Here is a 17,875-nt window from a genome sequence, read left to right on the forward strand (position 1 = left end):
TACAAAGCATTTCTAATATTGCATGCTGGATAATTGAGAAAGACAAAATACTAAAATCAAGGTTAATATGTGCCCACTTGATTATAGAAAAGCCTTTTGATCGTGTAGACGTGTCAAGCCGTACAATGGGAATCCGAGAATATCTCATTGTTCTCATGCAGAAACCAGAAGCCAGCCTGCACAGAAAATGAGACAAAAGTATGCTGTCTTTTATTCAATCTATATAGTGAAATTAGACTGTCCGCCAGTCGTCTTGGAGAAAATGTATCCAAGTGATCCTTAACAGTCGACACTGATTTGATAGCACACAATCCGATCAATTATTTAAAAAAGAAAAGAAAACCACTGCCCACATTCTTGGGCGCATCATTTTACATACAATTGATTTTGGTTCTTTCATCTTGGAGCTCGCACGTTTTCTCTCCCAGCTATTGGCTGAGCAGGCTCCACGTGTCGCTTCTATGCCGTAGGCACCTTCCTCTAAACTCCACCCATTCGTTTCCATTGGCCCGCTGGGGTTGTTCTATCCCACCTCCCCCCCCCCCACCCCGCGCGCGTCTACAACCTCTCCTTTGGCCGTGCGGGCTTCCCATCTCGGGCAGCCCCGCCTGCCGATCTCCTCCCTTCCGCTCTCCGATTGGCCGATTGTTCCTCCTTCCCGACCATTCCCATTTGACGCCGGGGCGGCTCGGGGAACGTCAGGCGGCGGCTTCGTCAAGCCCCCTTCGCTTTGTCCACGTCCAAACGTTCTGGCCCCGCCCTTTTCGGCTCGTGCTGCGGCGGGGGTGGGGGAGGGAAAGAAAGGAGACGAGGCGCGGTGGAGGTTGCGCCCGTCTCGCGCGCGAGGCCCGACGGCGAAGCCTGCCGGGAGCGACCGCGGCGATGGCGGTGGCGGCGCCGACACCGCTGGGGAACTCCCGGGGCCGTTTTCGGTGGCGGGCGGGACACTGGCCGCTGTTGTTGTGGGCCCTCCAGTGCCTTTGCCCGCGGCCGGCGGAAGCCCTGGTGGAAGGCTTGTATTGCGGCAAACTGGTGTGCTACGACGTGCTCGGGGTCAGCCGCGACGCCAGCAAGGCTGAAATCGCCCGGGCTTACCGGCAGCTGGCATTGCGTTACCATCCGGATCGGCAGCGGGAACCCGATCGGGATGGCAAAGGAGCCGAGACCGCTCAGGAGAAATTCCTGCTCATCGCTACCGCCTACGAGACCCTCAAGGTGAGAGAGCGGGGCCGGGACCGCCCCCTCCCTCCTCCCGGCCTGGGCGGATGCCTCCGGTAAGACCCCCCCCCCCGGCACCCTCTCCCCTTCTGCGAACGCGCGCCTCCTCCCGCCGGTCGCCTTGAGAGAGGATGGAGCAGCTGTTGGGGGACAGGAATGGCTGGGAGGACTCCGAATAGAAGTGGCCTTGGATGCTGGAGCCTCTGGAGTATTTACATAGGATGATTTTTTTTTTTTTTTTTTTGCTTTAATTGCAGGTCCTTTGGTCCCTAAGCGCTGTGCTTTTGCACGGGCTGGCTGGGGATGATGCAAAGTGTAGTGCCGTGTTAATGGAGTGATGCCAGGGCTAGGCATACCCACAGGTGTCAAATTAGAAAAGGTTACTTAAAGTCAAAATAAAAAAAAGAGAGAGAGAGAGCTCTGTTGCATCCACAATTCCTTTCTGATCCAGCAGTCTTGCTTTCCCCATATTGGTCAGCTAGGATGATCAAGAAATTTGTCATGCTTTGGCAAAAAAAAAAAAAAAAGCTTCTTCAAGGAAAAAATCCTATTGAAAGACATCGGCTTTGGCAAATGTCTGTGGAGATTCTCAGTCGTCCAGGTCATGGTTGTCTCAAAGGAGGTTTTTTTTTTTCCACCCAAGAGGCAACTGGACTTTCTTGTTTTTCTTTGAAGACGTTTCAGCTTCTCATCCAAGAAGCAGCTCTGACTGGATGGTGAAGAATGGAAGGATTTATACTCCTTGACTGAATGACCAGTGGTCTTCAAGGAGTATAAATCTTTGGCTTTCTCAATTATCCACCATGCGTTATTAGAAATAATGTTTTCTGTCCCTCTGCCCTCCAGAGACAAATTCCTTGCGTGTCCAATCACACTTGACCAATAAAGAATTCTAACTTAATCTAAAACCATCTTGAAATCCTTCCATTCCCAACCATCCGGTCAGAGCTGAAGAAGCTTCTTGGATGAGAAGCAAAACGTCTTCAAAGAAAAACAAGAAAATCCAGTTGCCTCTTGGGAAAAACGCACCTTTGGGACGATCTATTTAAATGGAACCTTCCTGCATTAGAAGCAGTATACAGGTGGTCCTCAACTTACGACCGCACTCGAGCCCCTAATTTATGTTGCTAAGTGAGAAATTTGTTAAATGAGTTTTGCCCCATTTTATGACTTTTCTCGCCACATTTGTTAAGTGAATCATCACAGTTCTTAAATTAGCAACATGGTTGTTAAGTGAATCTGGTTTCCCTATTGATTTTGCTTGTCAGAAGAAGGTTGCAAAACATGACTCTGGGACACTGCAATTGTCATAATTGTGAGTCAGCTGTCAGGCATCCAAATGTAAGTCGTGTGACCATCGGGATGCTGCAACAGTCATAAGTGTGAAAAAGGGTCATAACTCACTTTTTTCAGTGCCATTATAACTGAATGGTCACTAAATGAACTGTTGTAATTTGAGGACTATATTTGGTGCCAGCTATTAGGGACAACAAGAAGGGAAGATGGATTCTTTTGAACTATACTTACCGGCTTCAAGGAGCATTTGTCTAGCAGTGGTAACAAATAACATCTGGGCTAGACAAATCTTTGGATTGTCTCAACACCGCAGTTTTCGTGTTCTTAGACAGGAAGGGAGCTTGTAGAAAACTTTTAAAATTAAATGCTTTTGAGGCTTTTCTATGTTCTGAATATTTGAAATGTCAGCGTTAGGATTTGAAATGGGAAATAACACATCATATCATACAGGTGTTTAAAATGTCCCATGCCCTTAGTAGTGTCTACACTTCTAATATAAGGTTATCCCCAAACTTCAAAAGAAGCAGAACTTCAAAGAAGAGGGCTTTTGAGACAGATTATTGACTAAAAGTAGATATTTCCTAACAATGAAGGGCAATTGTCATAAATTGGAGATGTCCTAGAGACATTGTATAATCCCACCACTGCTATATATGCTCTTTCAAAAGGTATACTCATGTAAACATGCAATTTAGGTGTCAAAGTAACCCTGTCCTCTAAACTTTATGCAGCAAGAGATTTGTGACTTAAAAAAAACCAGGTGTAGAGTATCACATTTGGTGATATGCCAGGATTCATGAGTGAGCCTAAAGTAGCTCTTTAGATTGCACCAAGCAGTGTACAGAATACTCAATAGCATTGTTAATTTCCAATAAATTGAATTAGCTTATTAAAAAAATCCCTTGAACTTGACAGGATTTGAAAAAAATGAGCTATGAGCATTATTTTTAAAAGTCCAAAAGCCGAGTTGAGGATCTTCTAACTGTTATCATATATTAAAACGTGTCTTCTTAATAGGCTGAAATCCAAATAAAACTATGAATTTTACTTTTTCTCTCCAACTTCAATTGTATTTTTAAAACCATCAGATTTTTAGTTTTTTCCATTCAAAATGTTTGATAAGGACAGAGAATGTTTTAAGAAAAACTTTCAGCCATGTTAGATCATTGCAAACCAGTCCAAGAAGGACTTCAACTAGTAAAGAATCTTTTGAATTATTAAATATAGGTAATGTTTGACTTCGAGGACTATAAAAATACAGTCGTTGTCATACATATATTAAAAAAGTTTTATTTAGGAATCAATTTTAGCAGAAATATTCCTGTTTCCTCTTTTAAGATGAATTCAACACTGGGTGGGCCATAGCTTCATGATGGAATTTCTCCAGTCCTACATATGTGTAACATGACAAAAAGCAAGTCCCATATTCAACATTTTCCATCTCCAATAGAGACTTTTTAAAAAATTGAAATGAGTAAAGAGTAACTGTCAATCATATTTGGGAAAGTAATCAAGATGAATGGTGATGGTCTGGTCTTTATAAATCAATTTTCTATCCCTTATCTCTTATACCTCTTCTAAAGTATCTCTAAAACAGGGCTTTCCACTTTCAGGGCCATACAAATCTGGATGGCAGTGAAGTTTTAGTGTTTGGTGTATTTCTTTCTTCCCTCAGTATTTGGCAGCCTTTCTATAAAGGCTGTGGTGTTGTGATTTGCTGTAAAAAGGAGCAATCTTTACCTTGCTTTCAGTTTTTAGCAAGCATCTTCTCTGTTTCATTTATTCTTGAACGTAAGCGGGGTACATCTGTTTAGTTATTAGGTGCAAGAGTGGAGAAGTTTCAGTTCTTTCAAAACCAGCCCTCCTTGGTATGTGAAGGTTGGGACAAATCCTTTTCATTTGCATCAGGATGAGAAATAATAAATTGATCAATGAGTAGACAAACAGGTGTATCTCAGATCTTCATCCAAATAACTGCAATGGAAATCTTAGGAAACTGTTAGCAGATGCTCTATAATTTCTCTATCCTTTCAGTACATTGAATATTTTGAGGGCATTCTCTCATTAAGTTCAGTATGGACAAAAAGACAGTAACATCATGATGTCTAATCAAACTAATCACTACAAGTAATGTGTGAAGAAATTGAAGAGGATTTCTGATTTGTGTGAGTCCAGTTGCTAAAAAATCTTCAAAGCAAGTGAATTGAAGAGTAGTGCTTTCCTTTATTCTAGAAAAAGTAAACATTTTATTTTAGAAAATAAAAACGATGGATGGTTAGAGACCAGTAGCTTGGTTAGAAGTCTCTTGAGGAAAAAAAAAGACAATTATAAACAAGGGTGGTAAAGAGCCTTCAGGAAGGCTACATGGAATGGAAGGAAGCATTCAGATATAATTTGTGATAGATCATGTTGTTTATTGCAGCCATTTGATGAATGACCAAACTTTCCCTTGCTAGACATTTGTGAAAGTATCAGTGGCATCTTGTCAAAAATATATGTATGTCCTCTAGTCAACAAAATTGGGACCCTTGTCTTACCTAAGGACACATTTCAGTCTTGAAGTTATCATGTTGTTCTGAAAGTACATAATATTTTTTTCATTTGTTTTGTGAAAGTAAATGCGTTGCTTTGTTTAAATTGAGCTTTCTTAGTTGTTTTGTTTTATTGCATTTTTATTTAAATATAATGAATTTGTTTTGACAGTTTAATTTCTAAATCATTGCCATAAAAACTACATTAAAAAGCATTTACTTATACCGACATGCAAACATTTCTTTCCTTCTGAAATGAAATATTTCCACATTTAAAAAACTGCCAATTGCTTTTTCAGGATGAAGAAACTCGTAAGGATTATGATTATATGCTGGATCATCCTGAGGAGTATTACAGCCATTACTATCACTATTATTCTAGAAGATTGGCACCCAAGGTGGATGTCAGAATAGTGATTCTTGTCACTGTTTGTGCCATTTCTATATTTCAGGTAAGTACTGCATGCTTGTATCCTACCTGGTCCCGTATTCTCCTCTAGTTTGGACATACGTGGTATTGGATCCAGAATTCCACTTGTATTGGAGGGTGGAGGTGAGGAAAATTCCTTCTCTCTAGAGCCCATTGTGTGGGGAACCTGCATGGGGAAGAGGGAATTGATTACTTCTCTCTTCATGCTACAGCTCAGCAGGGGAAGGAAAAATGCTTTTGTTTTTCTTCCTAAATGTAAACAGTAAGCAATAAAGCTTGTAAAGTTTTAAACATTGTTCTTGTGCAGGTTTACTTTGGTTGAGACACAGTGCATACAGGTAGTCCTCAATTTACAAGAGTTCATTCAGTGACCATTAGAAGTTACAACGACAATGAAAAAAGTGACTTACGACTGTTTTTCACACTAATGGCTGTTGCAGCATCCCCATGATCACATGATCAAAATTCACATGCTTGAAAACTCATATTTATTATGGTTGCAGTGTTCGGGGGGGGGGCATGTGATCACTTCTTGCAACCTTCTAACTATCAACGTCAGTGGGGAAGCCAAATTCACTTAACAACCGTGTTACTAATTTAACAACTGCAGTGATTCACCTAACAACTGTGGCAAGAAAGTTGTAAAATGGGGCAAAAGTCACTTAACTATTTCACTTAGCAACAGAAATGTTGGGCTGAATTGTGGTTGTAAATTGAGAACTATCTGTAATTTGGTATATAGACTTGCCATATACTTGCCACATATTGGGAATTGTGTCATTTATTAATATTGAACTTGTGTATTCATAAAGCCACAGATCAATCTGCATATCTCTTTGTTTTTTGTCATGACATGATTATACATAAAAGTTCGCATACAGGTAATTCTCACATCATGACTGCAATTCAGCCTGGTGAGGACTATCTGTACATGTTTGAACAAAAAGAGACTGATAAAAACACAAGCAAGTGTTGAAATAATTTTCAAGCAAGCATGAAAATAATGTATTTGATTTCCTTAAAAATTGCATGAATTTCAGAAAAGACAAAATGAACAAGGTTGTACTTATGCAGGCAAAAAGAACACATTCAACAAAGTGAATTTTATATTTAGACCAAGTAGTATAGGAAAAATAGTTAGTTTACTTTATTGTCATTGCACATGTACAACGAAATTAAATGCCGTCTTCAGTATACATTATAACTATAAAAATAAAAACACAAACATACATCCTTTACATTCTATATAATTGAAATTGAAAACCTGATATTGCACTATACCCTAGAATTCAATACGGTTATTGCCCTGGGACAGAAGTTGTTTTTTAGCCTATTTGTCCTTGTTTTTATTATCCTGTACCAACTTTGAACTGGTAATAGTTCAAAAAAAAAGGGTGCCCAGGATGAGATGGATCTTTAAGAATGTTTTGAACTTCCTTAAGGCAGCGGGAGCTATAAAGGTCTTCCAAAGAGGGGAGAGGGCAACCAATGATCCTCTGGGCAATGACATTGACCCTCTAGAGTGCTGTCCTATCTGCTACTGTGCAATTGGCAAACCATACAGTTTGCCAATTTAAGTTAAAATACTCTCTATGGTGCAGCGGTAGAAGGTCACCAGCAGTTTGTCATTCAGTTGTTGTTTCCTGAGAAGTCTCAGCTAGTATAATCTCTGCTGGACTCTTTTGACCAGTGCTGTAATGTAAGTGCCCAGATCAGGTCGTCTTTTATGATAACACCCAGAAACTTAAAACTGGTCACTTGCTCCACTCGGTGTCCATTGATAAACAAGGGCTGGATGTCTTATCTATTCCTTCTATAGTCCACTATAAGCTCCTTGGTCTTATTTGTGTTAAGGACCAAGTTATTGTCTCCACACACCTTTATAAAATAAAGGTTTTAGAGGGTTCTCAAAAGTTAAAACTGTACATAAATTTGAACTTGCCATTTCATGTTTTAGTTCTTTAGCTGGCGGACTAGCTACAATGAAGCTATCAACTACCTAGCAACTATGCCAAAATATCGAATACAAGCTACTGAGATTGCTAGGCAACAGGGGCTATTGAACAGAGCCAAAGAAAAGGGCAAAAGCAGACGATCGAAGGAAGAAATCCGCAAAGAAGAAGAAGAAATTATCAAAGATGTAATAAAAAACAAAATAGATATCAAGGGTGGCTACCAGAAACCCCGAATCTCTGACATTCTCTTGTTTCAAATTGTTTTAGCACCTTTTTATCTGTGCAAATACATAGGATGGTATTTTTGGTGGATTTATTCTTTCAATATCAAAAGGCAAGAATATGGTGAAGAAGAGAAATTGTACATCATACGCAAATATATGAAAATGTCACAATCCCAATTTGACACTTTGGAAGATCATCAGAGAGAGTCTTTTCTTGAACGGCAGCTTTGGATAAAAGAAAATTACGAGGTGAGTGATGGTGGCACCAGAGAAGTTACCCCCCTTCCCCCCGTAATCTAGGCCTGTTGAGTAACTATAGAGATGATTTTCACAATTTTACAGCATTGGTCTCATTCAGCAAATCCCAAGTAATTATTAATAGATTTATACTGAGCCCACAGGGTTAATCATCCACAATGCAATTGTTTTATCATCCACAGTGCAATTGTTATCTGGGTTTGACAGTTAAGGTGCAATGGATAGTCTCCTACTTTTCATTTGTGTGGATTTTGTGAAGCATATCACTTTCTCTTTAAATAATACACAATAAATGCGTAGTCAATATAGCCTCATAAGGTACATTTTTGTTCGTTTCTATAATGTCTAGTTAATAGATTTCTAATGGAGATATTTTTTAAGCTGTTTGTTCTGCTTACTGCTATTCACTATTTATAAACACAAGATGATAGTTCAGGAAGCAGAGTTCTAGAACCAGTTCTTCACTTAACAGTTATATAATTCATAATAATCTTATTTGAAATACCTAATATTATATGGATGATTCAATCTGCATTTGAAAGTGATGTGTCTGCATTGAAATTTGCAATGAGTTTGTATAGGTATCTATCGCAGACTGATGTGGCTTTCCCTTTTTAGCTTTACAAACAAGAGCAAGAGGAGGAGCTGAAGAAAAAAATGGCAATGGATCCTCGATGGAAAAGATACCGGCGATGGATGAGGAACGAAGGGCCTGGAAGACTGACATTTATTGATGATTGACATGCACGAAACATGTACAATCATGTTACAGATGATTGACAGGATTATCCATATCTAAAATGTTCAGAGTTTAACTGCTGTGTTTCAGTGGTGTCCTAAAACTCAGGAATTAATCAGGGAGAAAACTAGTAACATTTTATGATTTTATATATGTGCATACAAATAAAAGTAAATATGTTAATTATACATAATTTTTTTCATTCTTGGTGTGCTATGGAATTAAAACTCTCTGAGGCAGATGCATTAATTCCTTTTTACTGCTATTATGTTGGTAGTCCTCAACTTATAACCATTAGTTTAGGGACCATTCAAAGTTACAACAGCAGTGAAAAAGCGACTTATGATAGTTTTTTCATGCTTATGACCATTGCAGCATCCCCATGGTCACATGATTAAAATTCAGGTGCTTGGCAACTGGTTCATATTTATGACGGTTGTCCCAGGGTTATGTGATCACCTTTTGTGACCTTCTGAAAGCAAACTCAAAGGGATGCCAGATTCACTTTACAACTGTGTTACCAACTTAACTGCTGTGATTCACTTTACAGCGGTGGCAAGAAAGGTAAAATTGGGCAAAACTCATTTGACTGTCTCGCTTAGCAATGGAAATTTTGAGCTCAGTTGTGGCCGTAAATCGAGGACTACCTGTAATCATGTAGGTACAATCTACAAATATTGGAATTTAGGTATTGAACAAACCTTGGAATGTGATTGCCTTTGCTTCTCCATAAACTTTTTTTTAATTTATTTAAAACATTTTTATAGCCACCCTCCTTAAAGTTGAGCTCGGGTTGGCTTACAATCCAAAAAGAAGACAATATTTACAGCAATAAAACCACAAGAAACCGTAAAACCTAAAAAAAGAAAAATCTGGTGCCACAGCTACACTTCTCTGTTGTTACTCATGTCAATCTCATCCCACTTCAACCTCACCCTATCCCAGCACTTGGAGGAATAAGTCACCTTTGCTTATATATCAGGAAAAACAATATTTTTTAAAGATTGAAAGCAATGGCAGGTTGGTTGTATCGTTGCCTGAGCTGGCAAAGACAGATTTCCAGTAAGAACAGGAACAGTACTTTTGGCAAGCATCTGCTAAAATTCCATAGCATTGGATAGTGAAACATGTACAATTGCAACAGTCAGAATTATTTCAACAAATTGTTTGCCTAAATCTACATAAGACAAGTTAAAATGTTAATGGAGTATGCCTTATCTCTTCTATAGTCCTGAAGTTTTTCAAAATGTTAGTATATGTAGTGCTCTGAAACAGGTAGATAAACATATTTATCTTTTAAACTGCCTTTATTAATAACTGGTGTGCAATTTGGCTGATGATAAACTACCTTATATTGTTTAAATTCCAGTTCCTTTGGTTGAAATTACAAATATACCAATAAGTATTAAAATAAGAGCATTTGAATAAAGCAGATATTAAGCCCTGGAATCTGAAACGCATTAGCTCTCATGTACAGAGCTTTCATATTTACCCATTAGGGAAAGCTCCACTTGACTAGTGAGATTTGAATTTATGTAACGTAAAACAATCCATCTGTGCTGCTTTGGGAGCATTTCTCCAGATAAATGCTCATAAAGGCCATCTAAGCTGAGAAATATCTGAAAGAGCATAATTTCTAATATAAACAGACCAAAATCAGGATCATTATTACCTTATATCTCCATTCCCCCTCCTGATGTCTAGCTGTATTTAATTACAGCCCCTATTATCCCCAGGCAGGCACACTTCTGGATATTTTTTTTAAAAAATGAAGCTGCTGAGAAGGAGTGCAAGGAGAATATGGACAGTGTAGCTTTTAATCCCATTTAGGCAGATAGAACCAAGAAATCCACTGCAAAGGAAGGCTGAGCCTGCTTTTATAGAGAGAAATTATACTAACAAAATCTTGCAAGTCTTCCTCCTCCCCCTCCCCCCACTCCTCCTTTCACTGAATCAGAGTGCTGCTTTACACTGTTACCTCAGTGGCTCCCAACTTTTTGGGCACCAAGGACTGTTTCCATAGAGAGCGGTTTGTCCATGGACCGGAGAGGGTGTGGTTTAGCATGCTGCCTGCATAGCGTGGATGGCGCTTCACTTGTTTGCATGGGCCAGTTTCTGGCATGCCACGGCCTAGTGCCAGTCCACGGATCAAGGGTTGGAGACCTCTGTGTTACCTTGTTTCTCTGGACTAAAAAAACGGTATTTTGCTTCCTTTGCCTAGGTTGTTGCATATCTCAGCCAAGTGGCAGACAGAAACATATTAGACTTGCAGGAACATGAGAGATCTTGAGTGATTCTCAGATCAGATGAGGATTTCCTCAAATATAAACATGTACCTTTAAGTAGTTTATGGTAAAATGTCTCTGTTTTCCTGTTATGCATTGTTTTTGGAGTGTTTCCCTAATTACATGTCTTGCTTTGTGAACTCGCACGGTGTTTTTACCATCTTCCTCCTACAATATTTAGAAGACAAGACTTTTTTCCATTCAATAAGGCTTGACACGAGTAATTCTCTGTGAAATAGCTTCAAGAAATTTAGTCCCATTTATTTTCAGTTATCTCAGACTTTGACTTTAGGATTTCCATTCATACCTGACTGCCAATGTCTATATTATTGATAAATTATTTTCTAAATGGGAAAGTAATTGCGAGAATCATAGATGCTCCATGGTGTTCAACTAGCTTAGATTTCCTCAACTTTCCTGCCTCCTTTCCTATTTTTGCTTTTCAATCAGCTTCAGTCATACACAACATGTTCCTCTATGTATACATGGGCATGTGATGGTGACTCTTCTTTCCTGGTTGTGAAGCTCAGGAAGATGGTTCTGGATAATTCATGGTCTTATTTATTTTTTTATTTATTTTATTTATTTTATTAAGATTTTTATACCGCCCTTCTCCTACTGGACTCAGGGCAGTGAACAGCCAAAAATAAAAACATCACATACAAAATTTAAAATTTTTAAAAGAATTAAACAAGTATTAGCCCAATAAATTTAAAACACCCCAACTAAAACCAATGAACAATTAAAAATATCTAAGGGGGGGTCAAGCCAGTTCAGCTTGATGAAATAAAGTTTTAAGGGCATGGCGAAAAGCATGGAGATCTGGGATCCTACGTATCTCCGGGGGCAGGTCGTTCCAAAGGACAGATGCTGCCACAGAGAAGGCCCTCCCCGTGGGGGTTGCCAGCCGACATTGTCTGGCCGACGGCACCCTGAGGAATCCCTCTCTGGGAGCGTACTGGCCGGTGGGAGGCTATCGGTGGCAGAAGGCAGTCCCATAAGTACCCAGGCCCTAAGCCATGGAGTGATTTAAAGATGGTAACCAACACCTTGAAGCGCACCTGGAAAACCACCAATGCAGCTTGCGCAGGAGGGGTGTCACATGGGAGCACCCCATCGCTCCAATAATCCCCCGCGCGGCCGCATTCTGCACCAGTTGGAGCCTCCGGGTGCTCCTCAAGGGGAGCCCCATGTAGAGAGCATTACAGTAGTCCAGACGAGAAGTGACAAGTGCCTGAGTGACCGTGCGTAAGGAGTCCCGATCCAGAAAGAGCCGCAACTGGCGAATCAGGCGAACCTGATAAAAAGCCCCCGTCTTGCTAGAAAAAAAGCTTTTTTTTAATGAAGTCTTTCCTGTGCTTAGATCTTCCAAAAATCTATTCTGCTTCAAACCTCTTATTCAGAATAGTTTTGCAATGACGGTTCTGCTGAGGAAGAAAGATTTACATTGTACAAAAGATGAATGATAAATGCCGTAGTCTTCTGTAACTTTAGAATTCAACAGGCAGGCACAAATACACAATCCAGATATCAATAAGGTATCAGTAAGACAAAATTGTCAAAAAAGACAAAAAAGTCTTTATAGTGGACATAGTAGTACCTGGAGACAGCAGAACACAGGAGAAAGAACTGAAGAAAATCACAAAATACAAAGACCTGAAAATAGAACAATTATGGCAAAAGAAAACAAAAATAGCACCAATAGTGGTTGGTGCCTTGGATGCAATCTCCAAACATCTGGAGCACCAAATGTTCTGTCTGAAGCATCTTGGAACACTCAGCATTGACAAAATCACATCGGTCAATTGCAAAAGGCAGTTTTACTTGGAACGCTTACATCCTACAACAATACTTTTAACACCATCAAACATCTGCCTATCCCATGTCCTTAGGAAGGACTCGATAGACAAATCCACTCTAAACATCTGGCTGATTGCAATGAATTATAATAATAGCACATTTGGAACCAAGACAGAAATCTCATTTTTTTTCTTCTCACTGCTCCAAGTGATTGGCTGAAAGAGGAACTTTATACAGCTTTCAAGGTGAGAAACAGAAAAGGAGAGGCAATTCTCTATTCTGCAATGTGGGAAAAATTCTTTTATGCCATATAGAAGAATGGGAATTAGATATTTTTCCTCTCTGTCCTACTGCATAAATAGGGTTTCTACCTTCATATATGTTTTTTATTTATAATATGTAAAAAGAGAAAGCAGGGGAATGGCCATAGAATGATGTCAAAGGGGAGCCATCCATCCAGAGAGGAAATTATCTCTGTCCCAATAATAAATAACATAGCTTTACATGTCACAAAATTAAAGAGTTGCTCACATAAGTAGCTTCTAATCACATGCTAGCTAATTCGTGTCTTGTTTAGGATCTCGTTTATGCCCTGCTTTTTAAAAAATTACACACCTATGTAACTCCCGAGGCTACAAAGTTGTGTTTCTTAAGAAGCTACTTATGTCCTGCAAGCCTCAATTGTAGCTGAAGAACGATAAGACCATGGTTGCCTGTGTTTCTGCTGTTTGGAAAAAGAAAGTCAAAACATTCCATGGACTATGCCCAAGGTACTAGAAAATGAAAAGCTTTTTAAAAGACGGCTTTGGATATCAGCTACTGTTTCTCAATGTTGCCTGGCTCTAGGGATTCAACAAAATAATCATCAACCTTGAAGGATGTTTTTTAAACCTCTGAGTTTCTTTAAGCAGCAAATACAGAACTGTCCAAAATGGCTTTTTATCATGTTTTCAGACTCTAGTTATTGTGAAATTGTCAGCTACATACAATGCTTTGGTGTAAGGAATGTAAATGCAGAAGTAAGGGAAAAAACCACAGTTACTTGGTGCAGACATGTAGTTTATTTAATTACTGTCTTTGTAGACAAAATATTTCTTAAATGAAAAGATCCAACAGATGCTATTATTGTTGCTTTTTGCTTTCCCCCCCCCATACCCAGTGGGGAGGAAGTAAAGTAAATATTATGGAAATCTTAGTGGCAGCCGTATGGATAGAACATTCTCAAGGCTAATGTTAGTCACAGCATCTTTGTAGAAATAATATTCCTTGAAAATGTAGGCAGAAAGATCATTTGAAAAGATACAAAAATAGTGTTCCTTCCTATCAAATTTGGAAGGGTGTGAATCTTCTGAAATTGGATGCTTTATTGTATGTTGTGGATCCCCACATTGGGGAACAATAAAACAAACCAATAAATTTTCATCTATCCCGAGGAAACTAATTTTGTTGCTGAATGTTAATTCAGCTCCTCGATTAAACAGTACATTCTTCTATTCATCAGAATATGACAAACGTGACAATAATATAGGAATGTCTTGTTGCCTAAGCCATTAAGGGGCAAAAAAGGCTTCACTGTAGAAATTGAAAAGTACATATGTTTTTGCAAAGAACAATAGAACAGGGGCCAACCAGCTGATTTGGGTTTCTCTTAGCATATGCTTTTGGCCTACATATGACAGAAAATAAAAGGCTTAGATGTGACATGACCAAGGCACATATACAGACAGTCCTTGATTTACGGCTGATCATTTAGTGACAGTTCAAAGTTACAACAAATCCCTCCTCCCAAAAATACTTACGACTCGGTTCTGAAGTTCCAATGGCCATTCCCCCCCGCCCCCGTTCACATTTCAGGGTCTCAACAACTGGCTCACTTTTAGTCATTTGTGGCATCCCATAATCACATGATCACTATTTACATTTTTGTTGAAAATTGGCATTTGGTTCTGGTTTTGGGCAAGAACGCCCCGTGGTAAACAATGGGTTTCACAAAAACGGTCGTAAAAATGGATCTGATTGCAAGGTGATCCACTTTACAATCTCACACCACAATGGGCAGACTCCCATTATAGTTGCAAATCGACAACTACCTGTATAGCACAGACAGGCCCATTTCTTGACTGCAAAACATACGTAGGGCTTCCTTTTAGCTTCATCTCTTTTAAAGTGTAATATTATTTTTCACTGTACAGAGTAAAAATAGATACAGTTTCAGGAACAGTCCTCTCTTTGCCAGTTATTATTGGTATATAAAAATGTCAGCAGAGAATGCTGGCTGTCTTCAGATTCCAAGGAACCAATTAAAGATGGAGAAAGGGAAGGATAAGAAGCAATTGCAACAGCAATCACCATTATGGTCTTTGGGCTTCATACTTTCCCCAAGAAAAAATGCATCCAGTGTGTTTACAGCTTGACTGCTTAATTTCCATTTGATTGTATGAATTCTCTCTGATAATTATGCTATGTTTAGCACCATGAAGATTGCTGCCTTTTATTTTTATCTTACCTGTTGTGCTGATCCTGTTGTTGAAGATCTGCTTTAGTTACAGGGTGGTGTAAATACAACATCAGCCAGACTGCTAGACCAGAGGCTATTTCCTTATGTGTATGTGCATTTTTCAAGTAATGAGCTTTGTAGTTCCCTTCTTAGAGACCTGGCCTCACAGATCTGCTTTCTATGATACAGTTATATGCAAGAGTGCATTCAGAATCACATTTTTATAAGCATGTTTTCTACATGTTTGGATAATCTCTTCTTCTATTTTTCAAATTCTGTCTCAATTTTAGGACCAAAGATTAGCTAGCTCAGTACTTCCCAAAGTACTTTTTTCCTTCATCACCCAGAATTGCTTATCAGAAAGTTCTTTTTTACCCAGTGTAGATATAGCACTTTAAGTCAATTTAAAGGTCCCTGTTGTAATGGGTTTGTGTGTCATTACCCCCCCAAAAAAAAAAAAACATTTTCCCCTGTTTTGGGTAATTTACCCAGTTTTGGGAGCTGCTTCTCAGGTTGGTAAATGAATGTTGAGATTTGACTGGCGTACAGGGAGAAAAAGGTCATGAATCCCAGTGAAAATTATTTATGAAGGAAAAGTCACTTTTCACAACATGAAAAAATTATAGAATTTTTTTTCTATATTATAGAAAAAATAATAAAAATAATTATAGAAAAAATAATTATAGAAAGTTATAGAAAAGAAATGAAGAAAGGAGAATGAAGAGAAAAGTTGCAGACTCTTTGATATGCCAGTACGGGTAGTCGTCGACTTACAACAGTTCATTTAGTGATTATTCGAAGTTACAACAGTACTGAAAGAAGTGATTTATGACCGTTTTTCACATAATTATTGCATCCTCATGGTCACAGGATCAAAATTCAGATGCTTGGCAACCAACTTTATGACTTTTGCAAGGTCCCGAGTGATGACTACCTTTTGCGACCTTCCGACGAACAAAGTCAATGGGGAAGCCAGATTCATTTAACAACCTGTGTTACTCATTTAACAAATGAGGTGATTCACTTAACAACTGTGGCAAGAAAAGTCATAAAATGGAGCAAAACTCACTTAACAATTGTCTCATTTAGCAACAGAAATTTTGGGCTCAATTGTAGTTGGTAAGGAGGACTACCTGTATAGCTGCATAGGTTTTGGGAACCCTATTTCACAGCTGGGGATTGGGGAGAGGAGACCAGGTGAAACACTCCATGGAAGAAAGGTAGTGACAGCAGTAACTACTAAGAAGGCTTTTTGGAAAGGAAGTCAAAAATCTTGGATTTTCAGTTATGATATATAACAAGAGGTATAAAGAATATTTAGAGGAGGGTACCAGCATCATAAAGAAAGATACAGGAGGAATTTTACAAGGAAGACCAACTGCGAGAAGACAGATGTCTTCATTTTAGAACAGCACATCAAGGTAGCAACAAAAGAAAAGACCCTTTCAATCACTATTTCTGAAATTTCTTGTTCTGTTACAGGACTGCTTAAGGGAAAAGAATCCATACAGTAAGATTGTGTCTTAAGGTGAACAAAATCACAACCTGGCATATCAGTTAAAAAATCAGGTATACTCTCCAGAATATTTTTCCCCCATCCAAAATGGAAACATTGCATTAAGCCATAGTGCCATTTGTTTATTTTTGTATGTATGTATGGCTTCAAGCTTAGCATGTACAAGTCTAATCAGCTGTGATTTTGCCAGTGAATTCTATGCAAATATGAACCCATACAATGCATGAACCCAAATGTGAGCCTATGGACCCTCAGCATGGTTGCCATCAAATGTATCTAGATACATATAGGGGCTTAACAGAATAGAATGGACCTTGGAAGTCTTCTAGTTCAACCCATGCTCAGACAAAAAACCCTAAACCATTTCAGACAAATGGCTATTCAGTCTCTTTTTAAAACCCTCCACTGTGGAGCACTCACAACTAGTTGTTCCACTGATTAATTGTTCTGTCAGGAAATTTCTCCTTAGTTCTAGGTTGCTTTTCTCCTTGATTATTCAGCTTAATTGCTGAATTGGAATACAAGACTGGTGGAACATTAAACTAAATCTTAATACACTTCTTGGTAGCAGCCAGTTCCTCCCCACCCCCACTTTAACGCATTAATGAGATTTGTGTTCTTTTGGCTTAGGTTGCTGTTGAATCCAATCATTTTGAGCTCATAAGCCGTGGTTTAGGACTTAGCCTGCTATGTGAATCCAGCCAATTTGTAATGAATAACAAATTGGGTGGATTTATCAACGCTTGGAAACCCAGAGAATTATTTTTGTAGAGTAGAGTAGAGTAGAGTAGAGTAGAGTAGAGTAGAGTAGAGTAGAGTAGAGTAGAATAGAATAGAATAGAATAGAATAGAATAGAATAGAATAGAATAGAATGGGTTGGAAGGAACCTTGGAGGTCTACTAATCTGACTCCCTACTCAGGCAGGAAACCCTACAACAGTGATGGGGAACCTATGGCACGCGTGCCAGAGATGGCAAGCAGAGCCCTCTCTGTGGGCACACATGCCGTCCCCAGCTGCTCTTCTGGTTTTCGGCACAGACATGCACATGGCCAGCTGGTCTTCGCAGGCGTTGGAGCACGGCCTGAAAAATGCCCAAAAAGCAGGCTGTTTTCAGGCCATTTTCA

General features: G+C 39.2%; 1 protein-coding gene across 1 annotated transcript; it reads left to right on the plus strand.

Annotated features, from left to right (window-relative positions):
* Positions 1-669: 669 nt before the first annotated feature.
* Positions 670-8,844, plus strand: DNAJC25 (DnaJ heat shock protein family (Hsp40) member C25). Its single transcript, XM_034410578.3, has 4 exons — positions 670-1,215; positions 5,345-5,497; positions 7,433-7,903; positions 8,531-8,844. The coding sequence occupies exons 1-4, from the start codon at positions 883-885 to the stop codon at positions 8,651-8,653; spliced, it is 1,080 nt and encodes a 359-aa protein (XP_034266469.1). The 5' UTR covers positions 670-882; the 3' UTR covers positions 8,654-8,844.
* Positions 8,845-17,875: the final 9,031 nt, after the last annotated feature.

The sequence above is a fragment of the Pantherophis guttatus genome, chromosome 2 (assembly GCF_059756535.1).
Source record: "Pantherophis guttatus breed Tessera chromosome 2, ASM5975653v1, whole genome shotgun sequence".
NCBI classification, from domain to species: Eukaryota; Metazoa; Chordata; class Lepidosauria; order Squamata; family Colubridae; genus Pantherophis; species Pantherophis guttatus.